This window comes from Citrus sinensis, chromosome 3 (assembly GCF_022201045.2).
Source record: "Citrus sinensis cultivar Valencia sweet orange chromosome 3, DVS_A1.0, whole genome shotgun sequence".
In the NCBI taxonomy this organism is placed as follows: domain Eukaryota; kingdom Viridiplantae; phylum Streptophyta; class Magnoliopsida; order Sapindales; family Rutaceae; genus Citrus; species Citrus sinensis.
In genome coordinates, this window is record NC_068558.1 from 8,556,228 (window position 1) to 8,583,097 (window position 26,870).

General features: G+C 31.5%; 4 protein-coding genes across 5 annotated transcripts; 3 read left to right on the forward strand and 1 right to left on the reverse strand.

The window, feature by feature from the left end:
- The first annotated feature begins 12,705 nt into the window (after positions 1-12,705).
- Positions 12,706-13,439, forward strand: LOC102626914 (dirigent protein 23-like). The gene has a single exon (XM_006485642.3). It carries the CDS (start codon positions 12,789-12,791, stop codon positions 13,314-13,316), a length of 528 nt encoding a protein of 175 aa, XP_006485705.2. The 5' UTR covers positions 12,706-12,788; the 3' UTR covers positions 13,317-13,439.
- A 265-nt stretch (positions 13,440-13,704) lies between these two features.
- LOC112498842 (protein BREAKING OF ASYMMETRY IN THE STOMATAL LINEAGE) lies at positions 13,705-15,095 on the forward strand. The gene is made up of 4 exons (XM_052438715.1): positions 13,705-14,259; positions 14,386-14,457; positions 14,547-14,692; positions 14,802-15,095. The coding sequence occupies exons 1-4, from the start codon at positions 13,720-13,722 to the stop codon at positions 14,908-14,910; spliced, it is 867 nt and encodes a 288-aa protein (XP_052294675.1). The 5' UTR covers positions 13,705-13,719; the 3' UTR covers positions 14,911-15,095.
- A 121-nt stretch (positions 15,096-15,216) lies between these two features.
- On the reverse strand, positions 15,217-18,664 carry LOC102627184 (protein MICROTUBULE BINDING PROTEIN 2C). Its single transcript, XM_052438714.1, has 5 exons — positions 18,333-18,664; positions 18,157-18,240; positions 16,635-16,991; positions 16,250-16,471; positions 15,217-15,908 (listed from the first exon to the last, which is right to left on the reverse strand). Exons 1-5 carry the CDS (start codon positions 18,543-18,545, stop codon positions 15,738-15,740), a joined length of 1,047 nt encoding a protein of 348 aa, XP_052294674.1. The 5' UTR covers positions 18,546-18,664; the 3' UTR covers positions 15,217-15,737.
- A 4,234-nt stretch (positions 18,665-22,898) lies between these two features.
- On the forward strand, positions 22,899-26,364 carry LOC102627472 (uncharacterized). 2 transcript variants are annotated; one of them, XM_006485644.4, is made up of 5 exons: positions 22,899-23,395; positions 23,847-23,918; positions 24,482-25,089; positions 25,720-26,090; positions 26,176-26,364. In XM_006485644.4, exons 2-5 carry the CDS (start codon positions 23,900-23,902, stop codon positions 26,282-26,284), a joined length of 1,107 nt encoding a protein of 368 aa, XP_006485707.2. In that variant the 5' UTR covers positions 22,899-23,395; positions 23,847-23,899; the 3' UTR covers positions 26,285-26,364. The 2 variants fall into 2 exon arrangements, with proteins under 2 accessions (XP_006485707.2, XP_052292349.1); XM_052436389.1 differs by lacking the exon at positions 22,899-23,395 and adding an exon at positions 23,417-23,702.
- Positions 26,365-26,870: the final 506 nt, after the last annotated feature.

Below are 26,870 nucleotides of genomic sequence, written 5' to 3' on the forward strand. Positions count from 1 at the left end.
TAAAGACCAATTATTAAAAGGGAAAAGGACAAACACACTCCCAACATTTAGACAAATGGACAAAAACCCCCATAATATTTCAAAAAAGACATTTACATCCCAATTTACTAACGAAAACAGTTACTTTTAACGGAAATAGTAATTTTATTATATAATTACCGTTATACCCTTTTAGCACATAAAAAAATTGTTAATTGTCTAATTTGTCCATACATTGTTAATAAAATTACAAATGTACCTTCATTGCCCAATTTCTCTATTTAAATTTTTATCAAATTCTCTCTTCTATTGGATATGTTATTTAATACAATTAAGATAAGATTTTTGTAATTATTGTTGTAACCAGTCTTTATTTTATTTTATTGATTATACAAGTTTAAATGATTGACATATAGATAATTGTTATTCTTATGGCATTAATAACTAATTTTATTTATTTTTATTCTTGATTAATGGATTAAATTTATTTGGCTTGAAGAGAGAATTTGATAAAAATTTAAATAGAGGAATTGGGCAATGAGGGTATATTTTAATTTTATTAACAATATATGGACAATTAATAATTTTTTTTATGTGCTAAAATGGTATAACGGTAATTATATATTAAAATTACCATTCCATTAAAAGTAACTGTTTCCGTTAGTGAGTAAGGGTGTAAATGTCTTTTTTAAAGTGTAATGGGAGTTTTTGTTCCTTTATCTAAACGTTGGGGTTGTATTTGTGTTTTTCCTTTATTAAAATTCAATTGCAAGACATCCACGATCACCTGGATTCCTTCCTCAAATAATTTTGTTCATAAATTATTATTTATATGCTTTACACCAGTAGTTAAATTTATATTAAATATATTAGTTGAAGCTCCCATAATTTATTTAAGATAAGCTAACATTAAAATATTTCATAAGTTAAAAAGTTAAAAGAGTTAAATAAGTAACAGTCTATCAGCTTGCACCATATCAACACTGATAGTTAATTCTTACCTACATGCTTTACATGAATATCTAATTTTATATTCAAGCCTTTGTAGTACTCTAGGCAACAAACTGACATATCTTAGACCATGGCTATAAATACTCCAGGCAATAAATGGACAATACGTTAAACTAGAAGGACAAGCTTTTTATTCTAGTTAAGGGTTAATTAAAAAAAATCGTAAGTTAACATTATACACCCCCCGTGATTTGGAAGGAGACTGTTACATTATAAAAAATCTCCAGATTGAAAATACAACTGAAATTCACAAGAATTCACTATAAAATCAATTCAAATAATAAAAACAGTTCAGATTCTTTGGCACTGTAAGTGCTATGGAACAAGCAATACTTGTCAAGAACAAATTACCGCAATACTTGTCAAGAACAACTTATTGAATCGCTTTCATATAATCATTAGGAAATAGAGACAGTCTTCAAGTATCCAATTGTAAATATGTGAATGTGAGAGATAAAAGAGAGAGAGAGAGAGAGAGAGAGATTGTATTTCACTATATCTCTATTTTTTTTTACTCTTTTATATTTAAAATCACCTTTTTAACCGGTTTGTTAATTGGTTAAAATATTTTTAATATAATTAAAAAATTTCATTACTCAAAATAATATGTACCGTTGACTAGATCTAACGGTATATATTTTTTACATTATTAATGCCATAAAAAAATTATAACATCATAGATGGACCCTTATTTATTTGCTAATTCTAAATTTTCTTTCTTTTTTTTAATTTCTTCTTTAAATAGGTATAAAGCACCACTCATACTTCACCCATGATAATAAATAATTGGCGACCCATTAAGTGACATTATTAATTATTTATATAATTTAACTAAACTATTGCATTTTTATTTAAGTAGTGCTATTGTGCGAAGGTTCAAATGTATTGTGAGATAGTACAAGTACATCACTTTTAATAATTTAAAGGGTAAATATCCATTTGGCTCTTATATTTTGACTTAAATACCTTTTAAATCTTGGGTTCAACTATGTTGCAATTGTAGTACCATACCATAATTTTTGTCATTTTTCATCAGGGTCCATTAGATGCTTCCTTCTTCAATCTAACAGCTAAGATTAATTATTGGGTAATTGATGTACTGATTGACAACCGTTGCAGCCAGTCTCGTCATCTTCAATCTTGAGCTTCACTTTCTCTTTCTTGAGCCCTAGAAGATCAACCTTGAATACGTGAGCTTCTGAGGTTTCCTTTGTTGGGGAAAAACTAGGTTTTTAATTTTTTTATAAAACAATTTGAAGATCGCTCTCATATAATATATAAGAATTTGTATTCTAGAAATCGTACCTTGAAAATCCGAGCTGGCTTTTTCCGCTGAAGTGATTTAGGCTCCTAGATCACGATCCGTCACCACCACGCTTGTTAGATCACGAACTGTCACCAATGATCTTCCAGGTTATGACTCAGGTTCGATCTGCACTTGACGTGTGGGCGCCTTTATCACTACCAAAGCAACTAGCACGGGAAAATTTTTCTCTTAACAATAGAGAGAACAATCTTATTCTCTGATCTGTATAAAGTGGCTGCTCTCTTTTCTTTAGAGAAAATAAACCTTTTATATCACCCTTTAGTGAAAACTCTAGGCTCCAAATAATCAAAAAACAAAACCCACGTTATTTTCTTTTTCAATAGGGGACCCACCTTGTAAAATAACATAAGGCCCCTTACACAAAAGCTAATTAAATGGAGCCTCCCACTAAATGATATATTTAGGCTTTTGACCAAAATAGCCAGTTATCTTACTTATTAGTCCAGTAGTGGTGCAGTCAATTAAATGAGCTAACCCGGGGATCATTTGGGAACATACAATAGTGGCTACAATAATTAGGCCTGTAATTAAACTAGCCCAATTATTTAATTTCAAATCTACTCCACTAAAAGATTGGAACTGACTTCCATAATTGTATGCTCAAATAATAATTCGTCCCAAGCCACATTGATTTCTTTACTACACAATCCTTTGTACCACATCGTTAATTAAATTGATATATCAATTGTCCAATCAATTTAATAATATCTTATTCCTTGATCCTTATTGATTTTCTCTAATGATCATTTTCAACATACTAAATATGTTGACACACTCTGGCCAGAAAATTCTATGATCAAGTATCGAAAACCTATCAAGAGATGTGTTGTACAAATTCTATATTGTTAATCCATAACTCCAATACTCATAATTGCTCCCACCAAGATACCGGGTAATCTTGACCACAAGGATGTGTCGTGGCCATTGGTAACTCAAATAAAATAACAATTACAATCATGAAATCATAATTAACTCAAGATTAATATTACAATAAAATCAACGCCTATGAGATTTAATAAGTCCGACAGTTATTACAAAGTTAATTAAATCTCATATGTGATCATGTTCAATGTAGTCGTACTACATCAATAAATTCATACATGATTAAGACAAATCATTCAATGAATTTATTACAGTCTATACCTAAATAAAGTGCCCAACTTTATTTATCAACTGCGAACTAAATTTATTTAATCATAAGATAACTTATATTTATGTCTTCTGTGAATCCACATGGTGATCACATAAATACATATAATATGATTAAATGGACTTTAATACAAATATTAATGCAATTAAGATATTTGAATAAAATACCTCATTAATTTTATTAATTAGAAAAAATATTTATTACAATTAAATAAACACATATGCTTTTAAAGAGCATATTTTCCTAATATCCTTTTAGTCCATGCGAGCAATAACAAGAGTTTAGATTCCTTGAAGGAATTGAGAGGAAAGTGAAGGGAAACAAAAGTCTTTGGAGGGGTCCCAAACATCGAAAGAAAAGGGATCCAAAATGCAATTGCATTAGTTATCGAAGAAACTTGGAATCATCGCCATTTTTTCATGATAAATGTTTACAAAATGTGATATTTGATGCTAGATTAATTGTTGTGTATTGTGTATGGCTCTAGTTCTTGATCATATGCAAGTGTTGGGTATTTAGAACAAGCACTAGAGATTTTCTAGAACAAAAAGAAATTCCAGACCGATCTTCCAAGGCTCAAGAAAGAGGAAGCGGGACCGGCTGCAATGGTTGTCAATCAATCCTTCAAATACCCAATAATTAATTTTAGCCGTTAGATTGAAGAAGGAAGCATCCAAGGACCCTGCTGAAAAAGGACAAACATAGCTGAACCCTTTAAATCTCTATATTTTGAAAAATATCTAAGAATACCCCTATTGTTAAATATGTTACATTCTTATCCTTACATTTTCTTTCCTTTTGCAGTAATTCCATTACAACAATATTGTTGTCTTCTTGAGGATATTAATAAAAGAAAAAACAAAAAAAATTTATGTTATTATTTTATTTTTAGGATTAATTTGATAGATTTAGTTTTTTTATAAAATAACTATTAGTAAAATTGTTGCAATGACATTAAGAGCCTTTCACTAATTTTTTTGGGCCCAATTTTCATTTTCCTTTTATGGATCCTAGTGTAATACACGTTCGGTGAAAGAAATTTAAAAAAAATTATAGAACAAAAAATACAATTTTTCTTTAACAGTTATAAACTTAAGAACGTCTTATACACGTTTTGAATGAATTATGAAAATAAAGTTAGAAATAAATCATAAAATAGAGATTCTAAAGTTAAACTGATAACTATTATTTCTCTCTCCAAGAATCTTATCACAATCTTTTGATTCTCTCTCCCTTCTCACATATCTAAGCACACCCCCTTCATCGTTGATGTTGTCATTCTCTCTCTCTCTCTCTCTCTCTCTCTCTCTCTCTCTCTCTCTCTCTCTCACTCACTCACGATCTTCTCATTCTCTGTCCCTCGATGCTGCATTGCTCTCTCTGTTGTTGTTGTTCTGTCTCTCGCTACTGTTGATCTCTCTTTGTGTTGTTGCTATCTCTCCCTCGTTATTGTACAATGTTTTTTTATGTTGCTCTCTCTGGTGCTGTTGTTGCTGCTCTTTCTATCACTGCTGCCTCTCTAAATTTGTGAGTTCTTTCTCCGTTGTTGTTGCTGCATCTCTAAATTTATGAATAATGTTTAACGAATTCTATTTGGGTTTACTTTTCACTCTTTGATTTTAGTGATATACAACTCTTTTTATGATATGTGTTTGGGAATTTTTTATCTAGTGTCTTGGAATTGTATAATTCCAATTGCTCTCTCATTTTTTGTTCATTGTTTAACATTAACTTCATTGGGTTTCTGTTTACTTTATGTGTATGTAAATTTGTCTTGGCAAGTGTTATTGCTTAACTTCCTTAAATATGTTCATTGTAACTCGAGAAAGTGATAATATGATGTTGCTACTGGTGTTTCTGGAAAAGTTACAATTTTTTATTTATGATTGTTTGGAGAGAAAAAGTTGCAGTTTGTTTTATTTGGTATGAACTTTCTATTTTATTGACTTTTGTTGTCAATTATTTCTGTTGGATTTAAACTATGAAGTACTTCTCCTCTTAAGCTAGTCGTAATAATGTTACATATTATCTAATTTTGTACTTCACTCTCTAATTTGATTAATATCTTATATTTTTTTTTTAGGAATAAAAAATGGATCCACAAGATATTGATGGTGAGGATAAGGTCGATTGGTCTACCAAGACTAAGACCATTTTTATTCATATATTACATGACCATATTAAAAACAGTGATTTACAAACATCAACTTTCACTAAGAAAGTTTAATAGATTGCGCAAAAAACATCAAGAGTTTTCTGACTCAATAACTCATACTGAGTTTGGTTGGGATCCTATTTCAAATACAGTCAGAACATCAGAAGCTATTTAGATTGAATATATTAAAGTAAAATCTATATTCATAGTATATTTATATAGTTTCGTGTGAAAATAAACATTTTTTGGGTTTTATACTCTTTTTTTTTTTTCCTCAGTGAGTGCCTAGAGTGAAGCCATTTCGTAAAAAAATACTATCAAACTCTAAGAGAGATATTCAACACCACTACAGCTTCTGGCCATTTACATTTTTCGTCTAACCAAGTTTCGTTATTCTCGGATGAGAATCGTGAATCAGAAGAGAATTTTCTTAAGAGTTGGACTATTGGCACCTTCATGTTATCCTCTTAAAACCCATTTTTCAAAATATACCCTATTAAATAATTTGAAACATCAGATAACTTCTATGGACACCCTCTTTATTCCACAAATATCCCTACTTCACCCTTTCCTCTAAAAAAAACCCCATTTCTTAATTTCTTTAAGTACATAAACAAAAATTTCTATGTTTCTTTTATTGCTAATATTAATCGTGCATCTTATAAAAAAGATAACAACTAATATCTTTTTGGGATTGATTATTTTTATGGCAGTTTGTCTATTGTTGAACTTCTTATAGACTTAAATTCAAAATAAGAAAAAAATTAAAATGTCTTGAGTGCATTTACATGCTTACAACAAGTCATGGGATACTTTCACCTTCATCTATTTTTATTCATAAAATTTTTTCTAGGGTTGGATAATTAAGAATAATGAATAGTCCAATGAAAATTAATGGATTTATTTTAATTAGTGTAAATTAGTTTTGCCATGGGTAAATAATATCCATCAAACTCTTGAAAAGAGAAAGAATAAATCTACAATTGTAAATGTGGTCTTTAAATTTCATTTACACTTTTGCATTGGATGAAGTATATAGGGGTTTTTCAGTTAGGGGTAAATTTATAAACGAAAATAAGAGTGGTTTTAACAGGATATCAGAGGTGTGCCAATAGCACCACTCTTTTCTTAAGTATGGAGTTCATGTTGGTATTGAGGATGAAGTGAATTCAAGCCTCTTTCTGATAATAGGAAAGGAAAAAGGCCTCCTTAGCCTATTACAACTTCAAATCAGCATAGCAAGAAAAATAAGAGTGAGTTTTACAGTTATTTTCAAATGGCTAGTTTAGTGATGAATGCTAGATTGGAGATAGTTAAATATAAAAGTGTGGAGTCAACTTTTCAATGTGCTGAAAAGTGATCTATTTCAGAGTGTATCGAAACTGTAGAGAAATTGAGAGATGTTGATAGAGACACTTACAACAAATTGATGGATAAGCTAGTGTCCAATATTGAATGAAGGAAAGCTTTTCTAAGGATGCCTAAAAATATAAAAAGATATTGGTTGGCTAGTTAGTAATTTGTTTTTTAAGATGTAATATGTTTAATTTGGATGTTGGTGGTTGTGAACTATGCGATGTTCATTTTATGGTTTGAACTTTGTAGTACTTTTATGTCTTGAACTTTATTTTATTTTTATGAGTTGGAAATTATGTGTTGGAAGTTTATTTAATTTTTATGAGTTGAATTCTGTAACTATTTTATTTATTTATTTGGTTTAATATTATAAGTTGTCAATGAATTTGTATTTATATGTTTAATTTATTTTTTTGATCAATTATGATATACTTGATATATATAATTTGTGATTTTTTTCTTTTAATCAAAGTAGAAAATGAACAACAATGAAGATGATAATATTGAAAGTTTAACAGATATTGAAGAATAGGTTTTAGAGGTTGCCATTGCCATAAAAATGCATGAGAAACCACAACGTGCTATTAAAAGGCAATGTTATACAAGACAATTGTCCAATATTGAATTTGTCCAAGAGTTGTTAAATGGTAATCCTGACATAATATATAACATGTTTTTCATGGATAAAAAAGTTTTCATTCAATTATGTTATACATTTGAACATTTACATTTGTTAGAGCATGATAGACATATTTGTATTAATGAGACTGTGGCAATGTGCTTATATTTGTTGTCTCATGGCGTTGATGTGCAGGTTGTATTTGAACGTTTTCAATGTTTAGTTGATACTATATTTACACACTTTAAGCATTTGTTAAAAGCACTTTGTCGTTTGGCAAAACACATTATAAAAGCAAAACCTCAAGTGATTAGAAACAATCCAAATTTTTTTTCCATATTTTGAGGTAAGAAATTTAATACATGTTACTTCAATGTTTATGTGCATATTAACATTTGGTTAATAAATTAATAACTGTCACATCCATTTACAAAAGCATATTGGTACAATTGATAGAATCCATATTGTTGCGTAGTCACTAACACATAAATAGATATCGTATGAAGATAAAAGACTCGGGTGACTCAAAATATTATGTGTGCATGTTCTTTTAACATGATATTTACTTTGGTATGTATGGGTTAAAAAAGTATTGCCAATGACTCAATGATATTTATAGATGCCTTAAATAGACCAAAATTTAGGTTTCCACATCCTCTCCATATATATCTTTAGTTTTTTTAAAAAAAATTAAGTTCTGTTTTATTGTTTCCATATTGTAGAATATTATTACGTTGTGAACTCTAGATACATAAATATGAAAGATATGAAAGGATTTTTGACATTGTATAAAGATGAGAGATATCATTTACTTGATTATAGAGGACCAGGTCAAGCACCTAAAGGTCCCCAAGAATTGTTTAATTATAAACATTCATCATTGCATAATGTAATTGAGCTATGCTTTGGTGTTTTAAAAGCGCAATTTTCAATTTTAAGGGATATGTATGATTGTAGTTTAAGTAAGCAATGTCTAATTCTAATTGCATGTTGCATTTTACATAATTTTATTCGACAAGAAAATGCAAGTGGTAGGTTGTTTGAGAACTTTAATGTGCAAGATTTGATTACCAATGAAGAATGAGATACTAGTATGCCACTTACTAGTATTGGTTTATCTTCAGCAAGTGTTACATAAATGAATGCTATAAAGATATAATTGCAACTTCTATGTGGCAGGATTACACACGTAATGCATGATGTCTACCATGTAATTTTTTATAATTATTTTGTTTAAATCATATGTTGTAATATATGTCTTAATTTTTTTAATTTTTTTTAATTAATGCTAATACTAAAACTTTATCAGTTGAGATAGACATTCTTATAATATTGATTTTGATGATAACAAATCATATGTGTTATAGGTTAAAAATGTAGGTTAAGAATGTTAGAGTCTTTAAAACTAGATAAATTATTCTGGACGAAAATGGCTAATCGTTTGCTAGAAAATGGCTAACCGATAAATTCTAGAGAAGAATTTGTCTGAAAATGATAAATCGTTTACTGGAAATGGATAGTCTATATTCTTAGCAGAGTCTCTAGACAAAAACGGCAAACCAACATCATCTAACAGTGACCCGACAATTCAAATTGCTAAATAATTATTTTGTTTAAATTATTTATGGTATGTTTGTGCATATATTAGTTAAACAATTACTTTGTAATTGTAAGTATGACTTAAATGTTTAGTAAAACTGTTTTTGAAAATGGTACTACCTAACAAATATTCTCTATTTTTATCATTTTCAATTGTGTCTACTGAACGCATATTATTATTTTCAATTTTAAAATACAAGATACAGAAAATAATACAAGACACATACTGAAATTCGAAATACAGCAACTGCAAAGAATCATTTTCATTTTCATTTTTTTTAGAAAATACAAATTTAGAAAAATACTAAACAGGCCCTAAACATTGCTATAAGTTGGCTGATATTAATTTATTTATAATTAAATTATTAGCAAGATTGTTTCATGGTTGGTTAATGTATTAATTAAAATTTTGCAAATAAATTAATTAATGTAAAAAATATTTTTTCAAGGGAATTATTGTAAAAGTAAGAAAAAGTAAGGGTAAAAAATATAACATATTTAATTATAAGGGAGTTTTGAGATATTTTTTAAAATATATAAACTAAATAAATATATAAGTTAAAATATAGGGACTAATGGACTCAACCTAATCCAACCCAATTGACTGAACCTAAACTAGTCCAACCCAATTTAACTTTAATGGATTGAGTGGTTATTATAAGTTAATTGGGTTAGGTTGGAAAAATTATAATGAACTCATCTAACTTAACCCAATCCACATAAACAACAACAATAACAACAACAACAACAACAATAATAATAATAACAATTCTTAGTTGCAAAACCCTAAAAATCTAAAATGACTAATCTATTTTTTATCTTTTTTTATTCTATTATAAAAAAGACTATTTCATTCTTATATCTACTACTATAGACTTTAATTTCAAAACTAAAATTACTCTCTCAAATCTTAATTCTCAGTCAGATGAGGTGCTTCTCTGCTTTATCCATCCTATATTATTTTTGTTTTATGTTTTGAATACTAGATTGTGAATAGAATTTTTATGCTATAATATATTTATATTTGATTTCAATAAGTTTTATTTCAAGTTTCATTTTTTTTTAAATTTTGATTTGATCTTTAAGTTGTAAACTAAAACTCAATCCAATGACTTAAGAAGTTGGGTTGAATTGAATTGAACATATTTATTTAAGAGTGCTGCTATTTACTCCGAATTTGCACCCCGAAATCAAAACGCACCGTTTGCTCTGAGTTAACACGTGTCCATTATCTTGCTTTATATAAAGGAAAGGAAAAAGCTGGGGAAAGAAAAAGCAAAAGCAAAGTTGTTTCTTCACGTGTTTCTTCAATCAACGTGTGGGCCTAACTAGAAAATTTGTTGTGTCCAGTTGTGGTCCGCTTATTTTACTTTGCTTTGTTATTTCCTTCCTTCTTTGTTATTTCCTTCTTCTTTGCTATTTCCTTCTTTGTATCAGATGATGATACATGCATCAAACACAATAACGAAAATTGAACGAGAGCAAGAGAATGAACCATCGATCAAGAGTTGAGGGAAGGGGGGAAAAAAGAGATTGAATTAAGACGCAAGTGTCGTGGTTGAGTGGATTTGAAACCAAAAATGGAATGAAATCCTCCTGACTTAACAAATGAATCTGCCTGAAGAAAAAGAGTGCTGCTAACTGGAAAGAGAAATGGAAAGTGACGAATCTGCCTGAAGAAAAAGAGTGCTGCTAACTGGAAAGAGAAATGAAAAGTGAAAGCAAAATGTTTACCTTGCTTTACGGGCCTAACTAGAGAAGTATAAAGTGAAAGCAAGGAAATGGAAAGTGAAGGCAAAATGAAGCAACGCGTGTGGAGAGAAAAAAGTAAACGGTGCGTTTTGATTTCGAGGCACAGATTCAGGGAGTAAATTTGAGGTAAATAACTTTTTCCTTTATTTAATTGGGTTCGATTGATTTTATCTCAATTTTTTCAATAACAGATTAAGCCCAACCCAAAATCAAATTATGCGAAATTGACTTAAGATCTTAAAAATAGTGCATTAGTGATGGTAGTATATTCAATTTCTATAGTATTTTCTACAATTTTTTTTTTATATAACGGGAGTTTATTGGATTTTTTTCATAATTTCCCATTAAAAAAATAAATAAAAATAAGTGAAGAGAGTAATTGAGTAAAGATCGCTACCGAGTTAACAGAACAATCCCGGATATATTGGGTCCGGAAATCACGAGAGTGGACCACAGACCTAAATATACGCAGCCAATTTGGAGGGCGAACCTAAATACACGCAGCCTATTTCTAAATACACCTACTCTGGTAAAACTTCTACTGCAAGTCATTTGGAATCAAATCATAACGACGACATATCAGACAATAGTTACTCAATTGCTAACTTTGTATGCCATGTCATGAGCTGAGAAATATTAGAACACAACATGCCATACACTTTTTCCTCAGGAGAACAAATTATATTACTTATCGTTTAAAGTAAATATTAGAAGATGACATGAAATACAGTTTGCACACTGGCGTAATGAGTGTATGACAAGTCGTTTATAGTAAATATTAAAAAGACAACATGTCATACCATTTTTACTCCGGATTACAAATTAATTATATTACTTAATAAAAAAATTAATAAGAAAAACAATAATATTAGAAATATCAATTTATATTGCAATCACAATTAGCTGAGATACGAATTGAAATTTTAATATTAAGATCTTTAACGTTATTTTAAAAATAACATATCATCGAGATGGAAAAAAAAAGAAATATGACATTTGCAAAAATTTATTTTCAAATTTAGTCTCTTCAATTATGGATTACTACCCTCTTACAGGTAGATTAATAGATTACTTTCAATCGAAATGTTGGCACCTATATATCTTTTAAATAAACTAAAAAGAAAAAAAAGAAATATTGACGACTATATATAAATTCAGAAAAATACTTCTGCACTTTTTCAGTTATATTACTCAGCAATGAATTCTCATCTGTTATGATCATGGTTAACGGACTTAGACATACACGTGTCAAAATAATAAGTTGTCTCCCAAGTTCTTGTATAATCTATGTCGGCAACCAAAATGGTGAGTTGAATACTATCAGTTTCCAACCTTGTTGTTTAGTTGACCAACTGTTTTGTTCATGTTCTTCCGTTCTTACAGGTGAAGTTTGATTTAGAATGAGCAGAAACCAATGCCGTACCGAAGGGAAAGAAGTTTCCATTCAATGGAAAACTTGGACGTTTTATCATTGTAATCCACCGGTCTTTACCTACCCATGCAATCTTCAAAAACGAAGACCCGTTGCACCCTCTGGGTTCCTGACAAGTGGCAAAAAAATTTTCAGCACGCCTGAGATTGGAAAATTAAGACTAGAAACCCATTACCGTGTTTAACATGTAACCAGAATCTTCTTTCTATTTTGAAAATGAAAATCTATATATCAAAAGCACTATTAGTCAAGTCAACCAAAACAACAATTTTCTCCTCTCTCTCTCTCTCTCTCTCTCTCTCTATATATATATATATATATGTAACATGTGCCTCTCTTCTCTTAAACTTGCTTCATTTCATAAAGAAGTAGTTAATTGAAGTCATCCAATTCAGTTCGTTGTCAGCAATGGCTTTGTCCGGCAAATTTTTGTTTCTGGTTGGAGTTCTCACGCTTTTCTGCACCACGGAGGCCATGAAATCCAAGGTCACCCGCATGCAATTCTACATGCACGACATTGTAAGTGGGCCGACCGCGACCGCCGTCCGCGTTGCAGGCCGGTCCAATTTCACAAGCCCAGATCCGATTAAAGCCATGTTCGGATCCGTTTACGTCATGGACAATCCGCTTACCGTGACGCCCGACCCCAACTCGACGGTAATCGGCCGCGCCCAGGGCATCTATGCTATGTCATCGCTGCAAGACGAGTTCAGCCTCCTCATGACATTAACATACGGGTTCACTAGTGGACCTTACAATGGCAGCTCTTTTAGCGTCCTTGGCCGGAATCCAGTGATGAGCGAAGTCAGAGAAATGCCGATAGTCGGTGGCACGGGAATATTCCGTCTAGCTCGAGGATATTGCCTAGCAAAGACCTCCTCCATGGACCAAATGGACGCTGTGATAGGATATAATGTCACGTTGTTGCACTACTAAAAGCTAGACTATGGTCATTTGATTCTTTGTGTACCGAATAGTATATGTTTTATTTCTTTCGATAAAATAACACATGTGATTTTGATTTTTGAATTAGTAATCTTTTTGGGCAGTAATTATGAACATAGTGATGTGTAGTCGACGTCTAAATCTCCACAAATTTCTCTTCTTTTTACCATGTTTAGAATCATAACTGACTCACTAATCATCATGGGTTCACAACAGTAACTCCCCTAATTCATTCAATCACCCATTTCAAATTCAAATTAATGGTCCACTCCCTCTCACAAATCAACTGTTCTTTCTCTGTCTCAACAATCTCTCTCAAAACTCTTAACACAAGAAATTTTACAAAAAGAGGACAAGAACATCAAGGAAAGAAAAAAAATTAATAATAATAACAATGTGGATACACTGGTCAGTCACAAGGCTCGTTAGATGGAGAGTCAGAGACTGGGCATCATGTTTCACTGCTTGCAGATTCCCATTAGGTAAACCCAAAAAGATAAAAATGAATACAAATCTTAAATATATATTGAAACGTAAATATATTTTGTATCAATTTGACATGTTTGCAGATGACGAAACGGATACGACATGTCAATCTTCATCGGCTCAAGTTTACGACACGAAGGATAAGACGGGCAACAGGAGCGGCAAAAATTTGTTACGGCGAAACAGATGGAACAAGAGAAGATGTGCGAGAACAAACATGACGAGTCCATCATCAACACAGGGCGGGAACAATAACAATCCTATTTCAGCAGAAAACGCGAGTAGTATTAATAATGACGCAAGCTGGCCGAGTTTTGCTGACGAAGATTACATAGTCTTTTGCTTCAAAGAAGATGGAGCATTTGATGTTGTGAAGGATTGCAAATCAGAAGCTTCCAATCACATTGAGTGCACAAGGAGAAGTTCTTGGTATATCAATCGGAAAAAGGTTAGCTATATATATATATCTATGTACACACCACGTTTTATAATTTTTAACACTTTAAAAATAAAAAAATAAAAATACAAAAACACACTTACGTGTTATTTCTTTGTTTCTTTGGTGTAAAAATAGAGTAGTGATGGTGAGGAAGCAAGAACAGAATATATCAGCCGTCATGATATTATCCCAACAAGCGATGCAGAGGTCATTACTGCCAAAGAGACTAGTTCAATTTGGGGGTTTTTTTTTAAATTTTTATTTTTATTATTATTAAATGGGATATCGTTTGATAGGATGAAGAAGAAGAGAGCATCTTCATGGATGCAGAGACGCCTTCGAGCAGAATCCAAAGGGAATATCAGATTGAGGAAATGGTGTCTGCGGGATCAAGTGATTCTTATCAATCAGACAACAGCACAGGCTCTTTTGCCTTTCCTGTGTAAGTTTTGAAGTTCTGTTAATTTGTAACAAAGAAATTCGTTATGGCACTTTTGGCCGTCGCTGAATTGGTGGATTGAAATAAATAAATAAATAAAAATATTATGCAGGTTGGGGTGGGAATGGATGGGAAGTCCGGCACAGTGGCCAAAATCAGAGGGATTACAGTTGAGGAAGAACAAGACCCGTTCTTTGACTTTTCAGTGTTGTAGATTCTGAATGTCAATCTCTCCCTCCAAAATTTTTATTTATTTATTTAAACTTTCCAGGACGGGATAGTACGTTGATTTATTGCTGATATAATAGTCAATGGTCTTAGAAGATTTTTACTGTTAGCTATAGAATGTGGATTCATATTTAAAGGCAAGAATATACCCAGTAGTACTACGAAACGATTTGCTGAATTTGTTGTGTGCCAGAAATGTTTGCTCATTGTCCGTTTATTGCAAGAAGAGACATTTCTTTCGGTCATTAAACTATATACGCGCAAAATTTGACTTCTCTGAGGCTTCAATGCTTCATAACTGCCAGAAACTTCAACAGCTAAAATTAAATTAAATACAAAAATTTTCAAACAATAGAATATCATCGGCTCATGAAACACGAAACTACTAAAAGTTTGGTCAGCATATACAATAGATATGGATATCAAACTTGGTTCAACAATAACTTATAAAGTTGAAACCATTGACGGACTAGTCAAATCCAAAAGACTGCACAGTCCTTGGAGTATTGCAAGCTTCTTGGAAACCACTAATTGGCAGCAATTTGCAATCTCTATCTCTCTCTCTCTCCCCCTGTTGAATTTACACAATCGTTCGTGTTACAGAAAACAAATACCACATAAAACACAGATGAAAGTTATGACACCCCCACAATAACCTTGGGTGTATGTATATAATTACCAAGATGCCATAGTATTGGGGAAAAAGGAAAATGAATACACAAGTTACAGTATCAGCGTGGCCTTTTATGTCAGTACATGAAGGATGTAGCGTGAAAATTTAAGAGGAGCTTGTGAAATCCCAACATTAGAAGAGCACCAATTAGCTTTCCCTCCTACTGTTTCTGAAGACAAATGACTGAAGATGCAACCTTGCACGGGCTGCAGTGGCCATAGATTCTTCGTCTTGCTTTTCTTTTGCCATGGCAACAGCAGTAATGTATGCTTCTCTAGCTTCTTCCATTCTCTGCATCTCCACATCATCCAAATCATCCTGCTCAATCGAAAGATAGAAGTTACAATATTTGCAACAAAAGCAAACAACAGACTAATATTATATAGCATCCGAAAAAATTCTCGTCAACAACTAATTGGAATCATAAAGACATTATCACACAAACTTCAAAAGTAGAACATAGTATGTTTTGTCAAATAGCACTTAGATGATTTAAATCAAATAATGACTTCAAAGTGCAAGACTATAGATATGATATGCCAAACGCTAAGCATTTTGTTTGCTAAAAATAAATTAAACAGCATCCAAGATCATGCAGTGGGTAAAAAAGCAAAATAGAAAGAAATAAAGCACCGCTAAGGTGGAGGACAAGAGCTTACGATATCAGAAAGATAATCAGAATAGTAAGGTTTGATATCATAATCATCATCAGCATTAACGGTTGAATCATTCTTTATCAAGCCTTCAAATATCTGCATAAATGATGACATCTCTCCTTGCATAGACTCCACCTCTTCTTGGAGCTTCTCTGCTTTCCTACTTACTGTCATTGCTTCCCACTGTGACTTTTCCAAGGCCGCTTGCTTGTCTGCAAGTTTTATCTGTTAAGGAAGATGTTAACAACATGAGATAATATGTTCCATTTATGTTGCTGCATGCATGTGTGCAAGAGAGAAGAAGAAGAGTAGATGTTAACTACTAATGGGAAAATACTAAGCAGTTCACTACACTCATTCAAAAACATAGCTGCGGAAATCTAGGTACCTTTGCATCAGAAAGTTGTAGCTGAGTAGACTTAATTAAGGAGTCCTTTTCTGCAGCCAGGCGTTTCAGCTCATCGAGTTTCAAATGAACAGCATTCACCTGACTCTTTGAACTCTCCAATGATTTCAAAAGTTCATCCTTTTCGAACATCTTTCTCTGCAGATCCTCCACTTGTTCTCTCAATGCAACCAACTCTTCTATTTCCTTTTCTGAAACCAAAGCCCTGGAGGAGAATATTGAGAAGCTATCGGCATCTTGGTTACTGTTAGCATTCTTACCTAGGTCTTTATCTCCATTGTCCTTCTTCCTTTTGGGTGGAAGGGATTGAGCCGCGTTCCGACCTTTTGGATCAGTTGTCTTCAAATGAACAGAAAAAAATAATAAATTCTCATTTGACAAACCACGTAAAGCAAATAGAGATGCCTCACCAAAACCAAAATTTTGGAAAGAACACAATACTCTCGACAGCAAAACTTGAATGTTGACAGAGTCATATAAAAGAGAGATCTTAAAAGGGAAATATTAATTCAGAATGTTATTATAAGTGAGATTTGAAAGATAAAGTATTTATTAGCTTATACCTTGGACCTGTTAATTCAAATGTCAATGTATGTAATGGGCTAAGGTGAGTATGCTCAAGTGGATAGTCTAGTGACATGCAACTAATTACATAGCAAACAAATGAGTTTAGAGTTTTGCAATGGACATTTCATAAAAATAAGATGAACAGAATATCAACAGCAAGCTCTCTTGGTTGAAATAGACTTTATCAAGCTTAAAAATATGATGGTTTTGCATGCAAACGCAATGGTTTATCCTTACAAAATTCTACAGTTAGTTGGCATTTGAACTCAGGAAGTGTAGCTTATGACCAGAAAAATATAGTATAGTGGATCAGAGAAATCATGATTCTTTCACATGGAATTTGGTGAGGTTAATGAATTCTTCTATTTTAATCGAGTTTTTCCCTCCAAATCCAACCCATAAGTCCCCTAATTACCAAAATCACCAAACACTTGTCTTCGAGGGTTAACAATGCCTTACAAGACCCAACCAATTATATAGCACGAAAAACAACATTCTCCTAATCCCCTAACCAATATAGCACTACAACCCACATTCTCCCAATAAGATAATACCTCAAACCCTACTTAAAACCCAGAACCAAAATGCCATTCCAATTGCTGAAAAGATACGAACTTGTACTGTAACCAATATAGCACTACAAACCACATTCTCCCAATAAGATAATACCTCAAACCCTACTTAAAACCCAGAACCAAAATGCCATTCCAATTGCTGAAAAGATATGAACTTGTACTGTTTTACAAATCATAACCAACCAAATCACTAAATATCAACAAAAAAAAAATTCCAAATCCAGCTGTACTTCTGCCTCTAATCTTAGACAAATAAATAAATGAAGTAAATGGAAGAAGATAAATTACCAATATCGCAGAATTGATGATGCCTGTTGCACGATTTAATTATATATGATAAATAATTTACATAAAACCCTTACCTTTTTCAATAAGGATTCCCTGGAAGGCGTCTTAGTGTAAATCATCGAACCACGCCGCGTAAATGAACTGCTCGCTTTTCGATCCTATGCAAAAATCAAACAATTTCTTTTTTTGGTTAATTTTAAGTAAAAATTAAATTAATTAATTCAAGTTAAAAAAACAGAAATATACATACAATGAGGGACTGGACAAGAGGGACGATCTCGACGAGGTCTTTGTAGAGGTCGCGATCGACATTGCTGTTGGTGGCTCCTGAGTTACCAAGTGAGGGCTGAGCTGCTCCGCGCTGAGTCGGTGACGAGTTGCCGTCTCCAGTCAGCCACGACGATTTCGAGTCTCCAAACGCCGAATTGTCTTGTAAATCTACAAAGTGCTGAGGCTCGAACATTCTTCTTTTTTTTTAATCTTCCAAAAAATTTAAATTCAATTGGAGATTTTTGTCGATGAGAGAATTGAAGAGATAGAGTGCGAGGGTGAGTGAGTGAGAAGATACTCAACGGAGACCTTAATTTGAATCTTCTATAGATTTGGACATGGATATTTTTCAACGTCACGCAGAAGGTAGCTTGATTTACCAAAATACCCTTTCAATTTTACCATAATTGTTTTTTCAAATTAATGACATATCGACATATCGTATAGTCATAAAATGCATTGCCACATCAGCTAAAAAGTGTATTAAATTAATATAAAACCTAAGACTCAAGAAATAGTGCGCGCCTAGCCACATAGGCATAGCACAACTTACACTACATAGTTGATGGTTCTAAAACCGAAACATAACTTTTTTTTGGGTGTATTAAATTATTTGATATCTGAAAATTATATTAAATCTCGATTAATCTAAATTTAAGTTGGGTATGATTATTAGGGCAGTAAAATTTTTTCCACAAATATTTAACATAACTACATTTCCAAACCTCAAACCTTAAACCTTAGTTAAGGTAGAACAACCTCATGTCAATTAATCTATGTGTTTGTTGGTCGAAACATAACTATTTTCACTACATAATTGACAGTTATAAAACCCAGAGGAGAACAATAGTACTATGCAATAATGGTGCATTTACTAATTAGTAATCAAAATAGACATGAATTAAACTAGAATGAGAATGAGGAATATAAATCAAAATGAATTGTTTACTTAAAATTAGAATGAATTGTATTTCCATTAATATATTCATTTAGTTTAAGAAATGGATTGAATTATTTTAGATTCTGAAATACCCTTAGGTAATTATTATTATTTATTATCATCATTGTCAGGTAATTTTTCAAATACACGACTGTCGTTGAGCACGTGAACATAGAACAAAACTCACCTAAAACAATCATTATAATGATAACGAAATCAACATAAACTTTAACATATCAAACTTCAATTCAGCAAATAACAAAAGTTGTTGTACATCTAACAATATAATTCCAATACATGTTCGAATAGTAAGTAAGTTTTAAGAAATCAAAAGTTGTTATCATAATTATTAATATGCTCAGCCCAAACACTCTAGGATGATTATAAACCCCCTGGTTACTTCCTTTGAAACAACATAAGTCACACAAATATGTTTATCCACCTACGAAACAAAAAGTAGAAATTTATCAACTAACTATTACAGATATTAAAGAAATAAAGACAACAAAAATGACAAGTATGTAAAGTTCAAAATATTACATGTGCTTGTTTCCTCTTGCCTCCGTACTATTAAATCTATAATGGTCATTTTGCTCAATCTATTCACCACAAAACATAATAGGAACGTGTACTGAAGTCATTTCCTATAATAGTATAGCACGCAATTATACAACAAATAAAAGAATAAAATCATAGGCATATAACAGTGTGCGGAACATTTTGCCATTTACACGACAACAGTCGTATAACTTGCTAAAATACACAACTATAGACTAATAAATAATTAGAGAACATATTTCTTCCCCCAAAAAAAAAAATTTTTTTTGCACTAATAGAATACTAGAGTCTCATAATAGATGGAATATTTTTCGCCCTTGCACGACAGCAGTCGTATAACTTACTGAAATACACAACTACAGTCGTGTAAATTCTTGTATATACGAATGCATTCATATAATTTACTGAAATACATGACTGCAGTCATGTACATCGGGTGTAGAATAAAAGTTTTGACTATAAATTTACATGACTACTGTCATGTAAACTTTTATATACACAGCTGCATTCGTGTAATTTATTAAAATACATCACTGCAGTTGTGTAAATTCTTGTATACATGAATGCATTTGTGTATGCTTGAATTCACACGACTACAGTTGTGTACATCGAGTGCAAAACAAAAATTTTGACTACAAAATGACATTTATACAATTATAATTAGAAGATCCATCACATAGCAGTGATATGATACAAATGTAATGAAAATATGAGTTGTTTTGTTGTGTATCATAACCCAAACAAAACACTAAAAATAATATAATGTCAAAAAAATGCATAAATAACACAAAATAAATGTAAAGTTTAAATTACCTTATTAATTGGATGAATAATACACCTAGTTGTAACAAAAAAATCTCAATAAATTACCTGCTCATGAGTGATTTTGAGAGTATGAAGTGATTTTTTGTTATGTGAAGTGAAATGGTGTGAAGAGTGAAATAGTGTAAGTGAAATGGAGGTGATTTTTGTGGGCTTTTTATTTTTCTTTTTAAGAACATTTTAGTTAATATACCACACAAAATGGCATACCTACATAATTTTCAACTATGGGGTATATTTACATAAATACCCTACTTTTGGGGTATATTTAATTAAAAATCCTATTTACAATATATTTAATTTTCTTATTAATTACTTTTTAAATTTATTTTAATTATGATTATAGAATTTCATGAATAATTGATATTTACATGTAAATATTAACTTGAAAGCTATTTAATACTATCTAACTATAATTTAACATAGTTTAATCTAATACAGTACCAAACATAAGATTATATAATACAATTCAGTTTAATTCAATCCAATTTAATCTAGTCCAATCATAATAATTAGTTCAATCCGATATTGCGTGCCAAAAATAGCCTAAGAGTATTAGTGTTACCTTATTTTGGGCCTACAAATAATCTTAATTTTATAAATTTTGGATCTACAAGATAATCTCAATTTTATCAAGGAAGTTAAGGTAGGCCATGGGATCGTTGGGTTAGGATTATACTGTTGTCTCGATTAAATGTAATAATTTATAAATATTAAAATTATATTAATATGTAGTAAATGTAATAAAAAAATTGATTTTGATAATGTAAATAATAAATTATACTAAATATCATCATTAATTTCATAGTAAATTATAATTATAATTTAATTTATATAATTATTAAATATTTATATAATTTCAAATTTATATTTTAAATTAATTATTAAATATTAGAATTATACTTAATAAATAAAAATAGAAATGTATTTAAACTATGATTGATATTTAATTAATATCTTTGAGTTTGATTAGTATAATTAATAATACAATATTTTTAGTTTATAACAATAATAATAACTTGTAAATTGTAATAATACAATATAAAATTATTATAAAATAAGAAATATTAAACTATTTTATAACTATTTTAATTTTATATCAAAGGAATTTTCATTTGTATTATATTCAATTAAACTATTATTAACTAAATGTTTATTCATTTTTTATTAATTTTAATAATAATAATAATAAATTATTGTTACAATCCTATCTAATTCGGAACTACACAAAACACAAGACATTATTAAATATAATCATATCTTATCCCATTACATCTCATTCTATCTTGTCTTGCATGCCAAACACACCCTAAGATCTCATAAGATACTAGATGAATTTTATTGGATTGACATATTCCACCCATCTTAGTGAAATCATTAAAAAAAAAAAAATGCAATGTTTGCAACAACAACCCAACACCACAACCAATAATATTAATGGACTATGATTATCTCGGCCTTTTTGAACAAAATTAAAACCAATTGCTTTTCTAATTATTTGAATGCATGTGTGGGAGACAACTAATTCTGTTGATAAATTTTTTTAAATTCAACATTAGAAGTTTGGAATTCTACCTCGCTTACGTTAAGTAGGAAGAAAATTAAGTTGCCATTAAAATCAAATTATGAAGTGCATATGTTTTTATCCAATTTGTTTTAAGTTTAGAAATTTGGTATGTCCATTTTTTCTCTATACGATCATTATATATTTCTTATTGTAAATATTATAATTTAATATTTAAAAATCGTTATCACTCATCTTCGAATTATGTCAAAAACAATGTTTGTTACCAGTTACCTCTCAATTAACTTTTGGTAATTACATCTTTAAGAAATTTTTTTTTAAAACTTATAAATAATAATGCGAAAGATCTTAATATTTGAATTCTAATGTTAAGTACCATTTGAATAGATAAATATCGTATCAATTCACACTCAAATTAAGATTCAAATGTTAGAAATTTTTAACACTATTCACTCATTAAAATGTCATGACAGCAACCAACAGGACTACTACAACTTGTTCGCAATTAAACAATTTTTTTTATCGTCTAAATCATATTTACAACATTAATATTTGGCCCCAAATTTCATCTTCTAAAACTACCAAAATTAACATTTTCTGTTGAAATCAAATCAAAATTGGGAGATAGCTCTTCGCCTGAAAACTATCTCTGGGAGTCCATCACCTTGACAAAGAAAAAAAAGAATCGATATATTTTATTTAACAAAATTTCGGGCCACATACCATTTTTCTTATATTTATGTCAATTTTTTTTTTTTTTTTTTTAAATCATCTCATATGCATCTTGTCAAAATAAGATACAGCTTCATAAGAGATAAATGATGAGATTTCCTAGGGCAATCAATTTTGCCACATAAATAACATGACAACTGTGTATCACACACTGCGAACATATGCCAGAATTTTTGTGCTTCGCTTCCCATGTTGCCAACCGTGTAAAGAGCAGAAATCATAGACAGCAAGTGAAGGGATTTCACAAGAACAACACATTTGTGTTTGTGTAGGCCAACTGACGGTTTATGGTTACTGAGTATCAGTTTCAGATTATAATTATACGCGCATTAATAACTTGAACTGCCCCATTTGCCCATTTATTGCACTCACCTTTTTAACTAACTGTTTCCTTCATCTCCATAGCCGGAGTGCGGGACAGCATAAGTAGCACTTGCATCTCTCTTAAGGGTCTCGGCTCTTCGACGTGAGTTCTTTCAGATTTTTTTTTCAAATTTGTTTATCTCTATTTATTTGTTTCATAATGCAGCCATGTATCTATGCAATGCAAGTAGAGTTTTAGAGAGACTTTTGGAAAGTGGAGCTTTTAAGGGAATCTTTCCTTCCAATTAATGATTGAAAGATTATTTCAATATTTAAATGCTAAAGAATCATTGATACAGAATTGCAAATCTCAAAATAAGTTGCATAATCAAAAATGGGTCTCACAATCCAGCTGATTATGGTTAGGTATCCTAAAGGGATATCGTTGAAACTCAACTACAACAATGAAAGTATGCAACTGCTTATATTATAATCCAAAATTTTCTTTTGCTTAGTTGTCATTCTTTTGATGGGCTGCATTCTAGTTGTGCTAGTTCATTTTTTAAGATATAAATCATTTAATTCAATTACTTACCCATTCATTTTTTCTAAAGATTGTTCAAGCAGGGCACCAGTTTACTCACTGACAGCACTCTTTCTCTACCTAATGTGCAAAATGAAACCCGGTAATTTTGCCTTGACCAGTCATCTCTGTTAAGTGTTGTCTTGCCAGCATCTGCATATATGACTTCTGTAATTCCACTGCATTGTTATTTTTTTTCTCATCTTGAAGTACACGTTGTGATAAAATAAATATAAAATGTATCTCTGTAGTACAGCACAATCCACATGGTGATTAAATAAAAGATTAAATACTTAATGTGCATCTACCATTGAAACTTATAATAATTGGATTGATTAATTGTTGGCTTGAAATTGAATAAGGATGATACACCTGATATTGAATGTCATGCCGAAAACCTGGGAAATGAAAAATGGGAAAACTAAACCAATCACATTCAGCTTCAGAATAAACATTGATATCACAGGCTCTTTTAAGATTGAAGTATTCCTATTGCTTTGTGGTTTGTGCCTTCTGATCATTTTAGTCTGAAAATAAATCACTTTTTCTTTCTTCATGTTCTTTTAATATTGAAGTCTTTATCATGAGATGACAAACATCTTGGGAGCAATCGTGCAAACTTTTTCTAATATTTTCTTTAATCTCGATACATGTGTGCATTGCCAGATGGAGATTCCATGTGCGGGAGTTTGACTCTGACCAATGAACCCAATTACAAGGCTTTCAAATTCAGTGACAATTTGCTGGAGATGAGGACTTTTAAGAGGGATATAAAGAGCAATTTGGCTGTCCATAGACAGAATGGAAATGCAGCGGTCACAAAGCTACCTCAAGTTAACAATTTAACGGCCTCGAGGGAACCTAAAGGAAACAGAGAAATAAGAAAGAGGCATTATAGTGAAAAGAATCCGATGGAATCTGACACACCGGAGCTGGTTGCATTCTTTGAAGAGCAGGATTATCAGTTTGTTAAGGACATTTTCATGGACAGGGAAGTGCCTTTAATGAACAAGTGCTTGGTAGAAAATTGTGAGCTGGACCACAAAATCATCTCTTGTGTGCTTAGTTCTGATGACCGCGAATCAGACAATGGAACTCTGGAGGCAATGTCATCTATGTCTAATGAGTCAAAAATTAGAATTGAAAATGACACTAGTACGGATGTGACCAGAAAAAGTGGCTTGGAGAACTGGATGCTGGAACATGAAGATGATTCTGATGCAACTAGTTGTTCTGGTGAGAAGATTTCATCTGACAGACAGCTGATTGGGAAGGTAAGATACCATTTTCTCTTGGCTGTAATTTATTAATTATTTGCTGCAAAGGCTTATCTCCATCTAGTCTACTCGTAATCAATCAGTTTACCTCTAGACTCTTAGCGTGATTCTAAAATACTCTTTATCCACTCTTAATTCTTGTGGTTATGTTATTCTATTGAAAGGAGGGATTATTTCTTCCAGGATTCTAAATCACATGCTAACTAGAATTGGATCTTTTAAAGAGTCCTTGGTTACAAGGCAGGGTTAATGTTATCTGTCCTGGCTCTTATAGACAATAGCTTGACATGCCACTGATGGCAGGCCTCCTTGCTTTTTTTTTTTTTTTTATCGCTCTCTCCTTTGCTTCTCAGCCAGTCATGAACTTCTTGTTAATGTTTAGTTCAAGCATCTTCAAACAATTAAAAATTTGTTCGTATTTAATATGGATTAATGTAAGGTTAATGTGAAGGCAAGAAAGTACTATAATAAATTGAAGGAATGTTTCTACTCAAACACTTGGGCAGAATTATGATTAACCTCTTGCTATAGCCGTAATCCAACAGTAATTATATTCCCCTGGCCCTGCATGATTTTATAAATTCAAATACATAGATTTTTAAAAATAAAAATAAAAACAATTTGTAGGTTCCGGCCAGAGAGGAAGAGCTGGCAAATTTTATGTTGCCGTCAGCAGCTGAGATAGCTGATGACAACAGTTATTCAAGTGAGGCCACTTCGGAAAGTGAGGTGGAGAGTGGAAGCTTGAATACAACAAACAGCGAAGAAGAATTTCAAAACCAAGCAGATTCTGAAACCAAAATCACATTCAAGCCTCTAGATGAGATATCTCAAAGCCTAACAGGTTCAGGTCAAAGCTTTGTTGATCAACATGATCAAGTTGATCCAGGAGAACCCCTTTCCTTTTCAGCACGCGTGGAGCAAGTGCCATGTACAGGAAGCAACTCTCTTCGGTCAAGCAGCAGCAGTGCCAGTTTGCATTCTTTTGCATTTCCCATGTAAAATTTTCTCATTATTTCATTGTTATACTTCTCAGCTATTGATTGAATAATTTGGCTCATGTATTTGCTTTTAATTGAACAGATTACCTTCAGAGTGGAATGGCAGCCCAGTGAGAATGGTGAAAACTGACAAAAAGCAAACGAGAAAGCAAAAAAGATGGAGAAAATTTTTTCTCTGTTGTAAATTCTAAGAGCTATGAATTCCCCTTTACTTGTGTAATTGATTCTTTATTCTTTTCTCCTATGTAGTGTTAAAAGGGGTTCGCTGTCTTGCATATATGATTTCATGTGCTGATACAACAAAATAATAACACAAAATAGTTATTACACAATTTTGATGAGCTGCAACAATCAAAATTCATTTCCTATAGCTCGAATAGAAGAAAACTGGTTGACTGGAAACAAGTTATTTGAACTTTTAATTATTTTGTATGTAACCTTCCAGTGATTCCATCTGCAGCAAATAACAAGAAGTTTTTGGCATGCAGCATTCCATGATTCCCTTATTGTATGTTTGTATTGGATGCGTGCTAGATGCAAAATCAACCTTCAAATTTATAAGCCCAACGTGTACCAGATTGGACCGGGCTGGTGGGCGAGATTTTTCCCATTGTGTCGTGGATCTAAGTGGGAAGTATCCAAAGTATGCAAGTAAATAACAAAAATAATAAAGAAAAAATATATAAATAATCAAAAACTGAAAGGGCTGATTGAAAATAAGCAAGCCAAATATGAAAAACGAAAGTTGCTCAGCTTCTATTCTATTCATGTGTCTGT

What these genes read in the sequence shown, in the direction of transcription:
- LOC102627184 (XM_052438714.1), bottom strand. Translation starts at nt 18,545, where the DNA reads ATGTTCGAGCCTCAGCACTTTGTAGATTTACAAGACAATTCGGCGTTT. An exon ending in GGGAATCCTTATTGAAAAAG is followed by an intron (nt 16,992 to 18,156) that starts GTAAGGGTTTTA and finishes GTTCATTTGAAG; the next exon opens with ACAACTGATCCAAAAGGTCG. An exon ending in TACAACTTTCTGATGCAAAG is followed by an intron (nt 16,472 to 16,634) that starts GTACCTAGATTT and finishes CTTCCTTAACAG; the next exon opens with ATAAAACTTGCAGACAAGCA.
- LOC112498842 (XM_052438715.1), top strand. Translation starts at nt 13,720, where the DNA reads ATGTGGATACACTGGTCAGTCACAAGGCTCGTTAGATGGAGAGTCAGA. An exon ending in TCCCAACAAGCGATGCAGAG is followed by an intron (nt 14,458 to 14,546) that starts GTCATTACTGCC and finishes ATCGTTTGATAG; the next exon opens with GATGAAGAAGAAGAGAGCAT. An exon ending in GGCTCTTTTGCCTTTCCTGT is followed by an intron (nt 14,693 to 14,801) that starts GTAAGTTTTGAA and finishes AATATTATGCAG; the next exon opens with GTTGGGGTGGGAATGGATGG.
- LOC102627472 (XM_052436389.1), top strand. Translation starts at nt 23,627, where the DNA reads ATGGGTCTCACAATCCAGCTGATTATGGTTAGGTATCCTAAAGGGATA. An exon ending in ACTCAACTACAACAATGAAA is followed by an intron (nt 23,703 to 23,846) that starts GTATGCAACTGC and finishes TTTTTTCTAAAG; the next exon opens with ATTGTTCAAGCAGGGCACCA. An exon ending in CATTCTTTTGCATTTCCCAT is followed by an intron (nt 26,091 to 26,175) that starts GTAAAATTTTCT and finishes TTAATTGAACAG; the next exon opens with ATTACCTTCAGAGTGGAATG.
- LOC102626914 (XM_006485642.3), top strand. Translation starts at nt 12,789, where the DNA reads ATGGCTTTGTCCGGCAAATTTTTGTTTCTGGTTGGAGTTCTCACGCTT.